Source organism: Leucopleurus acutus, assembly GCF_964270905.1.
Source record: "Leucopleurus acutus genome assembly, chromosome: 2".
NCBI lineage: Eukaryota > Metazoa > Chordata > Mammalia > Artiodactyla > Delphinidae > Leucopleurus > Leucopleurus acutus.
Window position 1 is genome coordinate 78439493 of NC_139143.1, and position 19123 is coordinate 78458615.

A 19123-nucleotide genomic window follows, 5' to 3' on the forward strand; every position below is an offset into this window, starting at 1 on the left:
AGAAAGGAACTTGAGAGAATAATTCCTTCCCTTGTGTAAGATCTTAACGAGACATGGATTATTCAAAGGCCAGCTCCTGCGGATGGGGTTGTTGTGTGCTTGTGAGGGTGGGACAGAGTCATAGAGGGATTACGTTACTAGTAGAGACCAATTCTTTCTTATACCAAGGACCAAAGAAAATCAGAAATAGAGGTCTTCAACTCAGCTTGAAGAGCTTGAGATACTTAGAGACTGGTGCTAGTGGAAAATCCCCAAATTCTACTTAGAGAGTCAGGCTGACTGACCCATGTGGAAACAGAGGCTAGAACTTAGGAAACTGTTTATTTGGCTGTAAAGGCATGAGGATGTGGGTCAAATAGAGATCATAGCCCCATAGTCTCAGAGAGCTGAGATGGGACAGACACTTGGAGAATCCAGCTTCTCTCTGTCTCTGAGACACTGAGTAGGATGAGAAAGGGATCTGCCTTCCTCTTTGTCTTGAGAGGGGACAATTCCTGATCTATTTCTCCCAACAGAAAGGGCTATATCTCACAAACCGACTATACCAACTTCCTGATCGTCAAGGAGTCAGAGAACATCAAGTCCAGCGATGAACTAGAGGATGCTTTCCAAGCCCTGGCAGAGGGCAAGGCCTATATTACCAAAGAGGACATGAAGCAGGTTAGATCCCAGTTTGCATCCACTCTCATTACACTCTCATCATAATCAACATTTTGCTCATCTCAGGCTTGGCTGCCTACTTACCATAGGCAACCACATTCCCCTCCCCGACTTTTTCTCAGATAGTGTTATGCACTGGATATCATTTGCTTTGATCACTCATGTTGTCTTGACACAACTCAAAAACCTACAGTCAACGTCTAACGACTATCAGTGTCAATCCCAAACATGCTACTTGGTTTTTAAGGCTATTTATTTATCCTGTTTATTTAATAAGCCAAATTTAGAGAATGGTGTAAATAGTGCAGTCAGAGTGAAATGGGACTCTTTGGATAAGAACTAAGTTGAAGAGATGAGTTGGTCTTATTCATTAGAAATTATAGATTTCTTTCTATAAGAAAAGCACGTGATAGGACCAGGACTGGCTTCATCTTCCAAAGTCTCTCCACTTCCTGAGTTTAGGGCATATTAGAAGCCCCAAATAGCCAGCTATTTTTAATCCTTATTACTGTATTTCTTTTTTTTTTTTTTATGTTTCAGGCCCTAACCCCAGAACAAGTGTCATTCTGTGCCTCACATATGCAGCAATACATGGACCCACGGGGCCGAAGCCAGCCTGCTGGCTATGATTATGTTGGCTTCATCAGTTCCTACTTTGGCAAGTGATAAGCAGCTATTCCTGGGTCAGAGAATCTTGATGTTGTGGGAAGTATTGGGGGATGACGGAGACAGGCGATTACAGAGGGTGGAAAGATAGTCGTGTGTGTGTGTGTGTGTTTTACATTTATTGCAGGACCTGAAAAAATTCTTGGGCTTGGGAGATAAAGGCATTAACAAAATTGGAGGAGAAGAGGCCATGGGTTTATTTTATATGCAACTAGTCACTGCTGAGGGGTATTTAAAAAGGTCTCTATTTTTCGTTTGTTGAGTTCTACCTATCCTTATTATTTTGTGTTTTTTCTGATTATAGAATAAAGTATTTCCTTTAAAAAACATTTTTTAAAGTTCTTTTTGATAGAACAATATGAAGTAAAATGTTCCTGACTCAATTGGGTTTCTATATTTCTGAGGATTATACTGTCATCTAAATATAGGCAGCTAATTACACTGTAAATAAATGCTTGGGTGCAGTAGATACATAAGATCCAAAATAAACTACAAACAGTGTTTCTTGAGCTTGAAATGTGTTTAAATTCTTACATTTGAAAATGGAGATATTTGATATTCTGGGAAAACCCAATATTTTAGTCTATAAAATGGAATCACACAGAGAAGACCAGCACAGCACACATTTTCTTCTCAATCTGTCCATTTTTCATACTTCCCCATTAGAGTGAATGTTATTACTCTCAGAACAGCAAAATATGGGCATGGCAGGTCTTCTTTTTGTCCTGTATGTCCCTGAATTTTCTCCAAAATTTTAATGTGATAAAAAGAATCTTTGTTTTGATTTACTTTTATTTCCTATTATTGTTAAGAGTCAGTAGAATTCTTATAGAATTAAGGAAAAAAACAAATGACCCAATTTTGTTCCTGTTTATGGCTGAGTAATACTCCTTTATATATATATATGTACCACATCTTCTTTATCCAGCCATCTTTTGATGGATATTTAGGTTGCTTCCACGGAGTGAAGTAAGTCAGAAAGAGAAAAATGAAGATCGTATATTAACGCATATATGTGGAATCTAGAAAAATGGTACAGATGAACCTATTTGCAGGGCAGGAATAGAGACACAGACGTAGAGAACGGACATGTGGACACAGAGGGGGAAGGGGAGGGTGGGATGAATTAGGAGATTAGGTTTGACATAAATACACTACCATGTGTAAAATAGATAGCTAGTGGGAACCTGCTGTATAGCACAGGGAGCTCGGCTCGGTGCTCTGTGGTGAGCTAGAAGATTGGGATGTGGGGGAAGGAAGTCCAAGAGGGAGGGGATATAGGTATACATATAGCTGAGTCACTTTATTGTACAGCAGAAACTAACACAGCATTGGAAAGCAATTATACTCTAATAATAATAATAATAATAAAAAGCTCAAAAAGAAAAGAGAAAAGAAAAAAAAAAAACAAGAGGTGGTGCTATTTCCAAATAATTTCCAGACCAGGTTTGATCTGAACAGGTTTGAATGCTGACATTCTGTTCTGACTTGTAAAAATTTATGCTGTCATTTGCTTGTGAGAAGACTTAGTTCATTTCTTTGCTCAGTATGAAACTGCCTAGCTGTTTTTGTATCCTGCAGGAACAGTCTCCACCTCCCAATCCATGTATACTGCCACTTGGTTACCATTTCAAGTCTCAATTCCATTCTTTGTATAGAAATTAGTCCTTGCTAAGGGACAAATCCTGTCACAGGAGCCATTTAAAGAAATTTTGGTTAAAACTATAAAGCTGGCTTTGCTGCTAATAAGGTATAAGTGTTTCTAGTGATTTTTGCTTAAACGATTGGGTACTATGAAGTATGACAATAAAAAAAGTATTTCAAAAAATGTTCATAAATGTCTAAATTGTGTTACCAAATTATGAGTTACCAAATATGATTACAGTTGAAAATATTCATAGCCCAGTAGGCCATCAAAAATCAGTATCATTTAATATCACACTGCCCGAATACGGAAAATCTAAAAAATGTATATTTGTAATAACCAAAGGCAGAGGTGACTATGGTTTTATTCTTCTCCTGAACCCTGCCAAGTATCTGTAAATCCTAAATCAGATTATTAGGCATGTGGTGAGTCTCTAAGGCAAAGGACCAGTAGTACCATCTCATAAAAAGAGATTAATAATATAGAAGCTAAAGAAGATAGTATTTATCTAAAGAATCAACAGAAATTCCCCAAGAAGATGGTACTGTTAGAATTACATACAGCATCTTCTGAAATCAGATTCTGACCACCTATGCACTCAAGCAAAAAATGGTAATATGGGAATTATCATACATAATTGTGGACTATAAATATTCAATTTATAATATTATAACAATTAGAACTTGTATCAAATTTTCCTCTTGATCTCAGGGTTAAGTTCCTCATATTTCAAATGGATCTTTTCTTGACCTTCTGTTTACTTACTTTGAACTGGAATCCCTGCTGCTCCTTGGTAACTCTCTTCTTTACAATTTATAGAGGGGAGCCTGCCTCTGGGACCCAGCCCTGTGGCTACATTCTTGATTTTTCTTTTATGATTCCTACTGCTTGGTTGGGACCCAAATACTATTCCACTCTTAACAGAACTCTCCCTTTTACATTTTATGGGCTTCCCTGATGCTAAACATTTGCCTGGAAGCCGTCTGATTCTTTTTTCCTATAGCCTGATCCATTTCCCAGTACCTACTCTTCTCGGGTCTCTGGATCTAGGTCTATCTTCCCACACTCTCCAGTCAGACACTGTGCCAGGTAACAGCACTTTACTCTTCTTTGGCTGGTTATATCATGAAATATAAGATGCTGGACACTGCCGGCGCTGGCTTCTGCCAGCATGAACTGGGTAACAAATATGTCAGGCTAAAGTGATACTGCCTAGAAACTCCAAGTAATAAAATATGGTCATATTGGGTGTTTCATGTATGGCCGACTCTGTTCTAAAGATTCTATCTTAATCATCACAAAAAGGCCTACAAAATAGATACTGTTAAAATTTCATTTTGCCATTGAGAATGGAGGCACAGAAATGTTAATAAACTTCCTCTAGATCACACATCTAAAAAGTGGCAAAGCTAGGCTTTAAACTCAGGAAATCTGACTCCAGAGCTTTATGGAATTAATTGTCTCTTTAAAGAACCATGAGTTGGCGCTTCCCTGGTGGCGCAGTTGTTGAGGGTCCGCCTGCACGTCCGGAGCCTGTGCTCCGCAACGGGAGAGGCCACAGCGGTGAGAGGCCCGTGTACCGCAAAAAAAAAAGAACCATGAGTTGGGCATATGTGGTCATGTTCACATCAGAGGGACCTCTGCTTTGCTATGTGTATATGTGTGTATATACCTGGGAGGAGGATTTGTTCTTTTTAAGCACATGGCCATATTTGTAATCAAGGGAGGGAATTTGAATCACCTAGGCACATTTTGTAAACTATTCCTGCCTGTCACCTCAGATCAATTGTGTCAAGGTCTATTGAGATGGCTCCCAGGAACATATACTGAAAGATCCCTCACGTGATTTTTATACCCTTTCATACTTAAGACTACCACATTTGGAAGGTAGATTGACCTTTGAGTATTACATAGCAATTTTTAGAACATCTTTACCCATCATTGCTGAGTGTGCATTTAGGGAATGTTATGCTAGATGAACTGAATACATTTTGGAAATGAATTTGCTCAAATACCTCAATGCAATGAGGAGATTACTTCCAGACCCAGTGAAAAGGAGCCTAGAGTACATGGATTTTCTCCCCTAACCCAAGTCCTTTCTGCCATTTAACTAAATCTCCTACTTCTCTACAACCTATTCTCTTCTCTTGGACTAGCTTTCTTCCTGCCAAATTTGATTTCCACTGAATTCTCCCTAGAGGATGTGTTTCTTCCCTGAGAGCATGGAAAATTATGGATTCCTATCTGAAAAACATTCCCCCAATGTAAGTTCTTTCCTCTCTCTTAAGTCTTGTCCCACTTCTAACTCATGGAAGAATCACACGAATCCTACATTTTCAGAATCTCTTATGTTTCCATTTCTTTCAGTTTCCAATACCTCTATCCTTGTTCAGGTCTTTTGCCTTTCTTTAAATGATGGCAATGGATTTCTTACTGATCTTCTTGGCTCTGTTTTCTGCTTGCTGAGATTTATCATCCTCTCTGCTGCTGGATTAATCTTCCTAAATCACTTCCCAGATTCAACTCCACTCTCTGCTCAAAGGTATACTGTGTCCTATCTTCCACTACCAAAAGCATCAAGTCTGAAGCAAGGTATTCACAATGCTCTCCTCAAAGAAATCTTAACCCAAGTTAACTTCACCCATCATTTGTGAGATATTTTTGTCCCTCTGGACAACTCACCACACTGTAATAAGCCTATATTGTCTTGCCACTGAGACTGTAGTTATTCTGTTCTGTCTTCTTAGAATATATGTACTTTATTTCCACTTACTGCATTCAAAATTTACTCATTCTTTAGGAACAAGTTCAAGTACTACCTTAGACATGAAATCTGCTCTGATCCTCTACCGAGAATAACCTCTCCCTAAACTAAAAGCCAGTATCACTTTGCTTAGCACATTATTAATGGTAGCAGCTGACATTTATTGGAAGATTATTATGATCCAGTTATTGCACTAAATTATTTACACGTATGACCCTGTTTAGTCAGGATCACAAAACTATGAAGTTACAACCATTTTACAGGTGAGAACTTTGAAGCTGAGAAAGATTAAATAACTTACCCAGGGTCACACTGTAAGTGGCAGAATCTGTATTCAAACTCCTTCCTGACAACTGTGTGAATTCATTCCACCTTTTCTTATCCCTAGAAATGTCTGGTACCATGCATGACATATTGTGAGTGGAAAGTAAAATAGGCAGGATAGAGAGTTCCACCATAGATTCTAAAGAGTAGTATCCATACTAGGGAGTGACACAAGTGAAGAGGTCCTCACACCCAAGATTAGGAGGCCATTAGAGAGCAACAACTATTATTGAGGAAAATAGGAAATAAATCTATTTTCTGAAATAGAAGTTACCCAACTAGAAGAGCCAATTAAAAAGAAGAGTGCAAAGTAATAATGAGCCAGAGATAAAGAAGACAACTACATAAAAAGATTAAAGACACGTTTTGGGAGAGAAAAAATAATAATAACTGACCTCTTCATTTAGGAAAGCATTCAAACTTATTTGCCAACCTGATAGTCACTGAGTTTCAGATCTTGGAAGAATATTATTGGTCAGATGATCTAATTATGTAATGATTTTAGAAATCTCTACAGTATCCCTGGCCAGCCTTGCTTTGAACTTGGGCACTTGAAACTCTCCTCATCTTGTTCAGCTCAGTTAGAGAATTCTTAATGAACTGGGTTTCAGGAACTAAGTGTGGTGTATGCAAGACTGAAAGTGAAAATTCAGATTCTGAGATCAGTGTGAGTTAAGCACAGTAACCAGAGCAGGAAGCCCTGCATCTGCATTCCCCGGAAGCCCTGCGGGGCATGCAAGAGACAGGATGGGACTCTCTTGGGGAATTGGAGGTGGGGTAGCTTTGGTCTAAAGCCCTGAATATCTGGCCCAGTGGCCTGTGTTTCTGGTGTATGTCCAGCCTACATAGAGGAGACTATCCCATTATGGTAGCCTTCATCTTTTACCCAGCAATCTCCCTCAGAAAGCATTTCTCAGGGCTGTCTGCACAGCCCGATTTCTTAGACTATAAACAGTGGGATTGAGGAGAGGAGTCACCACAGTATAGGTGACAGCAATAAGGTGGTCCCGCTCAAGAGAGTAACTGGCTTTTGGTCTCAGGTACATGAAGGAGGCACAGCCATAGTGAACAATGACCACTGTGAGGTGTGAGGGACAAGTAGAGAAGGGCTTCTTCCTCCCCTCATTGGAGGGGATCCTCAGAATTGCTGTCAGGATGTAGGTGTAGGAGATAGTGATGAAGGAGAAGGAGACCAGGAGGACCAACAGGCTGAGGATAGGATCCCTAGCTCACTCAGGCCTGTATCTCCACAGGCCAGGCTCAGCACGGGCAGCGTGTCACAGAAAAAGTGCTGGATCTCATGGGAGCTGCAAGTGGGAGGTGGAAAATGACCAGTATCATTCCCAGCCCAAAGAGATACCCACTCAAGAAGGAGGTGCCAACCCGGCTGGCATAGTGTAGTGAGGCACAGATGGCTACATATCTGTCAAAGCCCATGACAGCCAGGAGGAAGCAGGTGGTACAGACCCACGAAGCAGAGAAGAACATTTGGACAGCACAGCCCCCATAGGAGATGGCCTGCCCACCCCTGACCAGGCTGGAAAGCATCCTAGGGATAATGCCCAAGGTATAGCAGGTCTCAGAGAAAGGTAAGAAGGAAAGGAAGAGGTACATGGGGGTGTGCAGATGGCTGTCAAGTCTGATGATTGTGATAATAAAAACATTGCTGATCAGGGTGAAAAGATACAGGGAGAGGAACAATGCAAAGAGCAGGAGCTGCAGTTCCCCAAAGCTAGAGGAGCCCAGGAATACAAAACCCCTGCAGAAGGTTGCATTGGTCTGCTCCATTCTGAGTGACATCCCTGATAGATTTGATTCTTTCCACCTTGCCAGAAGATGCCTTGTTTCTTTAGAAGGCAAAATGAGGTGGATTCTCATTTCTTTGTACCTGTTGTAACTCAAAAAGAAAACTCTTTTTTAGACAGCAATAAACTTCAGAAATACACTTATTAGACACATGGGTGTATGGATCTATTCTCACATGTGTATATGTGCATACATGACTACAAATATACACAATATGCACATATGTGCACATACATACATGACTACACATATACAGGCACATATATACATGCATACACATACAAAGCACTCACACATAATTATGCACATTTTACACATTCAAAACTCTGCACTGGTTAGGGTCTGCAGGGAAGGGGAGAGGCAGCACATGGAAAGGAGGGCCTGTGGAGTGTAGAGTTCTGGAGTATGGTGGAAAAGCAGGAAACACAGTGAAAAGCCATTCCAAAGTGACCTGTTAAAAATTAAATAGAGGGGGAGAAACCAATATGGCAGAGTAGAAGGACATGTTCACTCCCTCTTACGAGAACACCAGAGTCACAACTAGCTGCTGGACAATCATCGACAGGAAGACACTGGAACTCACCAAAAAAGATACCCCACATCCAAAGACAAAGGAGAAGCCACAATGAGACAGTAGGAGGGGTACAATCACAGTAAAATCAAATCCCAAAACTGCTGGGTGGGTGACTCACAGACTGGAGAACACTTATACCACAGAAGTCCACCCACTGGAGTGAAGGTTCTGAGCCCCACATCAGGCTTCCCAACCTGGGGGTCCGGCAATGGGAGGAGGAATTCCTAGAGAATCAGACTTTGAAGTCTAGTGGGAATTGATTGCAGGACTTCAACAGGACTGGGGGAAACAGAGACTCCACTCTTTGAGGGCACACACAAAGTATTGTGCGCATCAGGACGCAGGGGAAGGAGCAGTGACCCCAGGGGAGAATGAGCCAGACCTACCTGCTAGTGTTGGAGGGTCGCCTGTAGAGGCGGGGGGTGGCTGTGTGGCTGTGGCTCACCATGGGGATAAGGACACTGGCAGCAGAAGTTCTGGGAAGTACTCCTTGGCATGAACCCTCCCACAGTCTGCCATTAGCCCCACCAAAGAGCCCAGGTAGGCTCCAGTGTTGGGTTGCATCAGGCCAAACATCCAAAAGGGAGGGAACCCAGCCCCACCCATCAGTAGACAAGTGGATTAAAGTTTTACTGAGTTCTGCCCACCAGAGCAACAGCCAGCTCTACCCACCACCAGTCCCTGCCATCAGGAAACTTGCACAGGCCTCTTAGATAACCTCACCCACCAGAGGGCAGACAGTAGAAGCAAGAAGAACTACAATCCTGCACCCTGGGGAACAAAAAGCACATTCACAGAAAGATAGACAAGATGAAAAGGCAGAGGGCTATGTACCAGATGAAGGAACAAGATAAAACCCCAGAAAAACAACTAAATGAAGTGGAGATAGGCAACCTTACAGAAAAAGAATTCAGAATAATGATAATGAAGATGATCCAGGACCTCGGAAAAAGAATGGAGGCAAAGATTGAGAAGATCCAAGAAATATTTAACAAAGACCTGGAAGAATTAAAGAACAAACAAACAGAGATGAACAATACAATAATTGAAATGAAAACTACACGAGAAGGAATTAATAGCAGAATAACTGAGGCAGAAGAAGGGATAAATGACCTGGAAGACAGAATGGTGGAATTCACTGCTGCGGAACAGGATAAAGAAAAAAGAATGAAAAGAAGTGCAGACAGCCTAGGAGACCTCTGAGACAACATTAAACACAACAACATTTGCATTATAAGGGTCCCAGAAGGAGAAGAGAGAGAGAGGACCAGAGAAAATATTTGAAGAGATTATGGTCAAAAACTTCCCTAACATGGGAAAGGAAATAGCTACCCAAGTCCAGGAAGCACAGTGAGTCCCATACAGGATAAACCCAAGGAGAAACACACTGAGGCACACAGTAATCAAACTGGCAAAAATTAAAGACAAATAAAAATTATTGAAAGCAGCAAGGGAAAAATGACAAATAATAAACAAGGGAACTCCCATAAGGTTAACAGCTGATTTCTCAACAGGAACTCTACAAGCCATAAGGGAGTGGCATGATATACTTAAAGTGATGAAAGGGAAAAACCTACAACCAAGATTCCTCTTCTTGACAAGGATCTCATTCAGATTCCATGGAGAGATCAAAAGCTTTACAGACAAGCAAAAACTAAGAGAATTCAGCACCACCAAACCAGCTCTACAACAAATGCTAAAGGAACTTCTCTAAGTGGGAAACAGAAGAGAAGGAAAGGATCTACAAAAATAAACCCAAAACAATTAAGAAAATGGTCATATGAACATACATATGGATAATTACCTTAAACATGAATGGAATAAATGCTCCAACCAAAAGACACAGGCTTGCTGAATGTATACAAAAACAAGACCCATATATACACTGTCTACAAGAGACCCACTTCAGACATAGGAACACATACAGACTGAAAGTGAGGGGATGGAAAAATATATTCCATGCAAATGGAAATCAAAAGAAAGCTCAGTAGCTATACTCATATCAGATAAAATAGACTTTAAAATAAAGACTGTTACAAGAGACAAGGAAGGAGACTACCTAATGATCAAGATATCAATCCAAGAAGAAGATATAACAATTTTAAATATATGTGCACCCAACATAGGGGCACCTCAATACATAAGGCAACTGCTAACAGCTCTAAAAGAGGAAATCAACAGTAACACAATAATAGTGGGGGACTTTAACACCTCCCTTGCACCAATGGACAGATCATCCAAAATGAAAATAAATAAGGAAAGAGAAGCTTTAAATGACACAACAGACCAGATAGATTTAATTGATATTTATAGGACATTCTATCCAAAAACAGCAGATTACACTTTCCTCTTAAGTGTGCATGGAACATTCTCCAGGACAGATCCCATCTTGGGTCACAAATAAAGCCTCAGTAAATTTAAGAAAATTGAAATCATATCAAGCATTTTTTCTGACCACAATGCTATGGGATTAGAAATGAATTACAGGGGAAAAAACTTAAAAAACACAAACACATGGAGGCTAAACAATACGTTACCAAACAACCAAGAGATCACTGAAGAAATCAAAGAGGAAATCAAAAAATGCCTAGAGACAAATGACAATGAAAACACGACGATCCAAAACATATGGGATGCAGCAAAAGCAGTTCTAAGGAGGAAGTTTATAGCTATACAAGCCTACCCCAAGAAATGAGAAAAATCTCAAGTAAACAAACTAACCATACACCTAAAGGAACTAGAGAAAGAAGAGCAAACAAAACCCAATGTTAGCAGAAGGAAAGAAATCATAAAGATCAGAGCAGAAATAAATGAAATAGAAACAAAGAAAACAATAGCAAAGATCAATAAAACTAAAAGCTGGTTCTTTGAGAAGATAAACAAAATCAATAAACCATTAGCCAGACTCATCAAGAAAAAGAGGGAGAGGACTCAAATCAATAAAATTAGAAATGAAAAAGGAGAAGTTACAACAGACACCGCAGAAATACAAAGCATCCTAAGAGACTACTACAAGCAACTCTATGCCAATAAAATGGACAACCTGGAAGAAATGGACAAATTCTTAGAAAGGCATAACTTTCCAAGACTGAACCAGGAAGAAACAGAAAATATGAACAGATCAATCACAAGTATTGAAATTGAAACTGTGATTAAAAATCTTCCAACAAACAAAAGTCCAGGACCAGATGGCTTCACAGGTGAATTCTATCAAACACTTAGAGAAGAGCTAACACTCACCCTTCTCAAACTCTTCCAAAACATTGCAGAGGGAGGAACACTCCCAAATTCATTCTATGAGGCCACCATCACCCTGACACCTAAACTAGACAAAGATACTACAAAAAAGGAAAATTACAGGCCAATATCACTGATGAATATAGTTGCAAAAATCCTTAAGAAAATACTAGCAAACAGAATCCAATAACACATTAAAAGGATCATACACCATGATCAAGTGGGATTTATCCCAGGCATGCAAGGATTCTTCAATATATGCAAATCAATCAATGTGATACACCATATTAACAAACTGAAGAACAAAAACCATATGATCATCTCAATAGATGCAGAACAAACTTTTGACAAAATTCAACACCGCTTTATGATAAAATCTCACCAGAAAGTGGGCATAGAGGGAACCTACCTCAACATAATAAAGGCCATATATGACAAACCCACAGCAAACATCATTCTCAATGGTGAAAAACTGAAAGCATTTCCTCTAAGATTAGGAACGAGACAAGGATGTCCACTCTCACCTCTATTATGCAACATAGTTTTGGAAGTCCTAGCCCTGGCAATCAGAGAAGAAAAAGAAATTAAAGGAATAAAAATTGGAAAAGAAGAAGTAAAACTGTCGCTGTTTGCAGATGACATGATACAATACATAGAGAATCCTAAATATGCCACCAGAAAACTACTAGAGCTAATCAATGAATTTGGTAAAGTTGCAGGGTACAAAATTAATACACAGAAGTCTCTTGCATTCCTATACACTAATGATGAAAAATATGAAAGAGAAATCATGGAAACACTCCCATTTACCATTGCAACAAAAAGAATAAAATACTTAGAAATAAACCTACCTAGGGAGACAAAAGACCTGTATGCAGAAAACTATAAGACACTGATGAAAGAAATTAAAGATGATACCAACAGATAGAGAGATATAAAATGTTCTTGGACGGGAAGAATCGATATTGTGAAAATGACTATACTACCCAAAGCAATCTACAGATTCAATGCAATCCCTATAAAATTACCAATGGCATTTTTTACGGAACTAGAACAAATCATCTAAAAATTTATATGGAGACACAAAAGACCCCGAATAGCCAAAGCAGTCTTGAGGGAAGATAATGGAGCTGGAGGAATCAGACTCCCTGACTTCAGACTGTACTACAAAGCTACAGTAATCATGACAATATGGTACTAGCACAAAAACAGAAACATAGATCAATGGAACAAGATAGAAAGCCCAGAGAAAACCCACTCACCTATGGTCAACTAATCAATGACAAAGGAGGCAAAGATATACAATGGAGAAAATACAGTCTCTTCAATAAGTGGTGCTGGGAAAACTGGACAGCTACATGTAAAAGAATGAAATTAGAATACTCCCTAACACCGTACACAAAAATAAATGCAAAATGGATTCGAGACCTAAGTGTAAGACCAGACACTATAAAACTCTTAGAGGAAAACATAAGAAGAAGACTCTTTGACATAAATCACAGCAAGATCTTTTTTGATCCACGTCCTAGAGTAATGGAAATAAAAACAAAAATAAACAAATGGGACCTAATGAAACTTCAAAACTTTTGCACAGCAATGGAAACCATAAACAAGATGAAAAGACAACCCTCAGAATGGGAGAAAATATTTGCAAATGAATCAACAGACAAAGGATTAATCTCCAAAATATATAAATAGCTCATGCAGTTCAATATTAAAGAAACAAACAACCCAATCCATCCAAAAATGGGCAGAAGACCCAAATAGACATTTCTCCAAATAAGACATACAGATGGCTAAGAAGCACATGAAAAGCTGCTCAACATCACTAATTATTAGAGAAATGCAAATCAAAACTACAATGAGGTATCACCTCACACCATTTAGAATGGGAATCATCAGAAAATCTACAAACAACAAATGCTGGAAAGGGTGTGGAGAAAAGAGAACCCTCTTGCCCTGTTGGTGGGAATGTAAATTGATACAGCCACTATGGAGAACAGTATGGAGGTTCCTTTAAAAAACGAAAAATAGAATTACCATATGACCCAGCAATCCCACTACTGAGCATATACCCATAGAAAACCATAATTCAAAAAGACACATGCCCCCCAATGTTCATTGCAGCACTATTTACAACAGCCAGGTCATGGAAGCAATCTAAATGCCCATTGACAGATGAATGGATAAAGAAGGTGTGGTACATATATACAATGGAATATTACTCAACCATAAAAAGGAATGAGATTAAGTCATTTGTTGAGGCATGGATGGACCTAGAGACTGTCACACAGAGTGAAGTAAGTCAGAAAGAGAAAAACAAATATCATATATTAATGCATGTATGTGGAACCTAGAGAAATGGTACCGATGAACCGGTTTGCAGGGCAGAAGTTGAGACACAGATGTAGAGAACAAACCTATGGACACCATGGGGGAAAAATGCGGTGAGGTGGGGATGGTGGTGTGTGGATTGGGCGATTGGGATTGACATGTATACACTGATGTGTATAAAATTGATGACTAATAAGAACCTGCAGTATTAAAAAAAAACAACCAAACAAACAAAAACCAAAACTCTGCACTGCATATTTACTATTAATATTACATCAATGGTAGTATTACATTACCATTACAGTGCACATACATTGTAAATGCATGTATTTTCAGACACCACATACCTATGTAGATATGTACAACACACATACATTCATACCAACCTCGTACACAACACTGCCACATAATACACATGTGGACACAGACATGTTGCCTGTTAGAACTTGAGGTTGGGTGGCTTGATGGATATTATTTTATAGACTAAGCAACAGAGCCAAGATGGGAAAGTGACTTCCTTGAAGTCATAGAAAGCCAAGATCAGAGAAGTGACTTGAGTTCTAATCTAACATTATTTCCCCCAAACAATGATAACTCTTCTCAGACACTGTAGGACACTAACATGAATACAGAATAAGAAAGAGTTTGCTCAACAATAATCCCTTGTATCTATAACACCGTTCCACAAGCCCTTTTTCATGTGAGTCTATGCAGAGCACTGAAGGAAAAATCAGAGCTCAGGGCAAGTTGCATATCTCTTAGCCAAAGATCAGCTATCAGGCTCCACTGTCCCTGAGAGATTAGATCACTTCCTGGACATCTGCAACCCTCTCAGATATACGTTGTTTATGACCAACATGGTATGTGGAAAACTTCTGGCCTCTGCTTGGGTTGCTGGCTTCTTTATCTCTGTGATAGAGACTACACTGATATTCAGAGGCTCTTTCTGTGACTCCAACCTTGTCAAACACTTCTGTCATATGCGGGCAGTTGTGAGGTTGTCCTGTCTAGACAGTGACCTCACAGAATTCATTGTAACAGTGATCTCAGTGTCAGGTTTGATGGGCACCTTCCTGCTCATCATCCTCACTTATGTTTTCATTCTTTCCACTGTCCTCAAGATCCCATCAGCTGAGGGCAAGCAGAAGGCATTTTCTACCTGTGCTTCCCACCTCACAGTGGTCAACATCCACTTTGGTTTTGCATCTATTGTTTATCTGAAGCCAGAAGCATCAGGAGGAGATGACACACTCATAGCAGTCCCTTACACTATCATTACTCCTTTCCTCAGCCCTCTCATTTTCAGCCTCAGGAATAAAGACATGAATAATGCTTTCAGAAAGGTACTTGGAAAGACAAATTCCTTGAATAATCTTGGATTATCACTGCATGATTGATTGTACACTGAAGTCAGTGAAGCATTTACCCTGTGACATCTGTACCATTTGCCTTTATCCAGAGGCTGGCATATGGGAATCAAGTGACTGAGTCTTGGACCTAAGCCTTGACAAGCATTTACTTAGCATGTTAAGGAAGTTGTCCAACAACTTCTACATCTGTCCCTGCAGATTTTAGGCTTCTTTCAATCAACAACTAGGTGTTCTGCATCTTAGATAAAGTGGGAAAAGCAAGATTGTGGAAGGAAAAATCAACACCTATGACCACTACACTAAGAGATGGTTTAAAATATCTAGAGATGTAAAAGTTGAATAATTTTTCTAGGTAATGTTGTGAGGTACTGGTTTGTGCTTCTCATAACATAAACCATTTCTGATAGGAGATACACTATGGAGTAATCATCAGCTGTATATTTGTGCATATCAGAGTTGATACTGTTTTATTTCCATGCCATAACAACTCTTAAAAGCTTTTAATAACACTGTTCGTGATGGTGTCTTTCAATGACTCTCAGATGCTAGCTTCTGAATATATAGGATATTTTGGAACACTGATTTAAATAAGTAAACAAGACAGTAGAGCCTGTATGTTTTATGACTGGGGAAATCCATGATGAGGGCTAGAAATAATCTCCATTTTCTATAAGATGAATGTATTAAACAGCAAATGTTTAAAAAACAAATCATGTCATGCTATTGATGGATATGACAATAAAAGGTGTTTTGAATTAATTTTGGCAGACATACAATGTGTAATGAAGGAAACCAGATAAACAAAACATCAAATTTTTATATTACCCAGAAGAAAATAAGAAGTACTTTGGCGGTTATATATCATAGATATATAGCAAGTGGTCTTTCTGTAAATTCCAACATACAAGCCTAAGGGCTCTTCTGAATCCTTTTCTCAGTTCTGCTGCTAACATGTCCTCTCATGAAGGATACAACTACTATACTGAGGATTGGAGTACATAAAACATATGAAAACTGTTGGAATAATTTCTGACCTATATTAATTATGGAGATGTTACAAAGATAAGTAAGATAATGGATGGAAATTATTATGTACTTACACTGATTAAAATTACCTCTTGCCATGACTCTATTTTCTTCCCTTTGATCTTTTGTGACACATGTGTAGGCAGAATATTTTCCCTCTACATCTGTGGTCAATGCCTCAGTGAAAAAGAATGTTTCTTCTGCTTGTATTCCACCCCTCAGAACTGGTTATTCAATCTAAGGAAACCATACAATGTTGTATGTAAATATTAACAATTTATCTGCTCATGGTGAGTGTAGTAGGTATGACATTAAGTCTAGACTCAAGTTCCTGAACTTGGATTTGCACCAATTAACCTGCATATATCTGACATGGTGACTGTGGCAGTGATTGCTAGGTGCCTACTTCACATCCATTATTAACCTAGAAATAAGTAACTGGGAGTAAGTGGAAGCTGGATATACCTATATGGTTATAAGTCAAGAAACACACTTCTAAATAAACAATGAATCAATCAAGAAATCCCATGGATATTAGAAAAAATGATTTGTACTGGAGAAAATGAAAATACTACAAGTCAAAGCTTGTGGATACAGCTTTTCAGTGTTTGGATGGAAATATACCGCCTTTAAAATCCATATTTGAAACATTCATAGGTTGCAAATTCACAAGATAAAAATTCATCTCAAAAATATAGTAAAGAAATAACTAAGCACAAAAGGATTGTGAGGAAAAGAAATAAAAATATAAGAGCCAAAATTAATTAAATAATAGTATTCAATAGAGTGGTTCAAAAAGCCAAAGTTTGGAATATTGAAAATATTAATAAATTATGTTTGCCTTGATGATCTTGATGAAGAAATAAAGACAGAAGACACAAATAAACAATCGTGCGGATGGCAAATCTAAATGTTTCTCAGGTCATACAGACATTAATAATGAAAGAATTCTGTGAATGATGTTATGAACATAGATTTGAGAATTCACATAAAATTTGGAAAAAGTGGAAATTTTTCCATAAAATACATACTAAAACTGACATAAGGAGAAACTTAATTTTAATTAATATATTTCACATTAAAGAATGTCTAGGTCCTGTAGTGTCACTAGTAGATTCTCTCAAACTTTTAGAGTGTGAATTATGTCAAACTTGCACAAGGAGTTTCAGCTCCTCCAATTACTCCTTACTAAAAGATGAGCAAATCCTTTCTGCTTTAATTCAACTAAAATCAAATTTGAATTTGTAAAGTAATAAAAAACATCAAAGCAACCAAATAGTTGGAAAACATAAGGCACAGAAATGGAATACAAAAAGAAACATTTTTACCTAATGTATAATAGCTCAATTGAAGAAACCAGCTGACTGCTAATCCTACATTTTTGAGGTATATTTCTAAATCTAGACCATCTTTGATGTGTTTTCACTTCAGGGTCCCTCACTTTCAAGAGAAGCAGAAGTATCAGTTTTATTTTTCTATCTGAATGGAGCATAATGACCATTAGGCTAATGGGTAGATTTGACAGGTTCTCTGAGTAGACAAGTCATTATTTCTATCAAATTATTTATTCATTAATGTGTTAATTTGTTCATAAATTAAATTATTTTTCCATTTACTCCATATCTACTTTTATTTTTTAAAATTATTTTTATTGAGGTATAGTTGTTTTACAATGTTGTGTTAGTTTCTACTGTACAGTGAAGTGGAGTTCCCTGTGCTATGCAGCAGGTTCTTATTAGTTATATATTTTATACATATTAGTGTATATATGTCAATCCCAATCTCCCAATTCATCCCACCCCAATACATATCTATTTTAGTATAAGTAAAGTGCCATTAAGTAAAGTACTATTCTTAAATAATAGTAAATCACCTTGCATTCTTCAACAAATGGAAAGACTATGTCTTCTCATCTTGCAACTCACCTCTGTGCTTTTGCTCATCTTTTCCCCTTCACCTGGAAAACCTTTATTCACTTCTATTCATTCTTGATCACCCAAATAGAAGCTGCAACTTCTGACTACTCTGGTCTCCAATGATAAGAGTGATATCAACTTTCCTTTCTCTTAAATTATTTAGCTACTTTCTATTGTGTATGAAATGTATCATGAAAGTACCAACCTCTACTTTTTCATACACCAGAGTGTAAATGCCTTGGGAGCAGCTTTGTATTTCCCATAGCATGTGAATACAAATTGCTACTTAAGAACTATTTGTTTAATTAATTGATGACTAAATATTTTATTTTTTTTTTAAGATGGCAGCTGTAAAAGGCATTATCTAAGCTCATGAAAATGATGGTGGAATTTTAAGCCTTGTATGGAGAATCTGGGAACAGAGATTCAGCTCACAACCTACCAGATCATACTGCAAACTTATAATTATGTTACCTACATAATAACGTGTCACACAACCAAGAAGTTGTAGAACATTAACCAGACCCAAGTTCTCATGAATGTCCCTACCATTGCTTTTATTATTATTATTATTATTATTATGACTACTACTCTGGTTCTTCAAAATACCTTAATGTATCACTAGATGGCTAACAAATCAAACCACCAGGATATTCCGAGGAATGTAATTTATTTACCTCCTCAGTTCCCGTCTATGAGGCTTATGCAGTAGATTATTTGTCCACAGAATGCTACAATTGTGAGGTCTAAAAACAGCAGAAGGTATGTAAGGAAAGATAACTCAATTATGCATTCATTTCT

At 38.3% G+C, this 19123-nt stretch overlaps 3 protein-coding genes across 3 annotated transcripts in view; 2 read left to right on the forward strand and 1 right to left on the reverse strand.

The window, feature by feature from the left end:
- Positions 1-1326, forward strand: part of SPTA1 (spectrin alpha, erythrocytic 1) — a gene marked incomplete at both ends in the record, with an annotated part of 72763 nt that extends 71437 nt beyond the window's left edge. The window contains 2 exons of the mRNA XM_082833191.1: positions 516-660; positions 1201-1326. Of these exons, the coding sequence (XP_082689317.1) occupies positions 516-660; positions 1201-1326 (271 nt within the window). The remainder of the gene's footprint in view (positions 1-515; positions 661-1200) is intronic.
- A 5632-nt stretch (positions 1327-6958) lies between these two features.
- On the reverse strand, positions 6959-7847 carry LOC309957779 (olfactory receptor 10Z1-like; the record flags this gene model as incomplete). The annotated part of the gene is given in 3 exon segments (XM_082833220.1): positions 6959-7278; positions 7281-7373; positions 7376-7847. Coding segments are annotated over 3 exon segments (885 nt in total).
- A 6260-nt stretch (positions 7848-14107) lies between these two features.
- On the forward strand, positions 14108-15407 carry OR10X1 (olfactory receptor family 10 subfamily X member 1; the record flags this gene model as incomplete). The annotated part of the gene is made up of 2 exons (XM_082833717.1): positions 14108-14123; positions 14773-15407. 2 exons carry the CDS (start codon positions 14108-14110, stop codon positions 15405-15407), a joined length of 651 nt encoding a protein of 216 aa, XP_082689843.1.
- Between the last annotated feature and the right edge of the window lie 3716 nt (positions 15408-19123).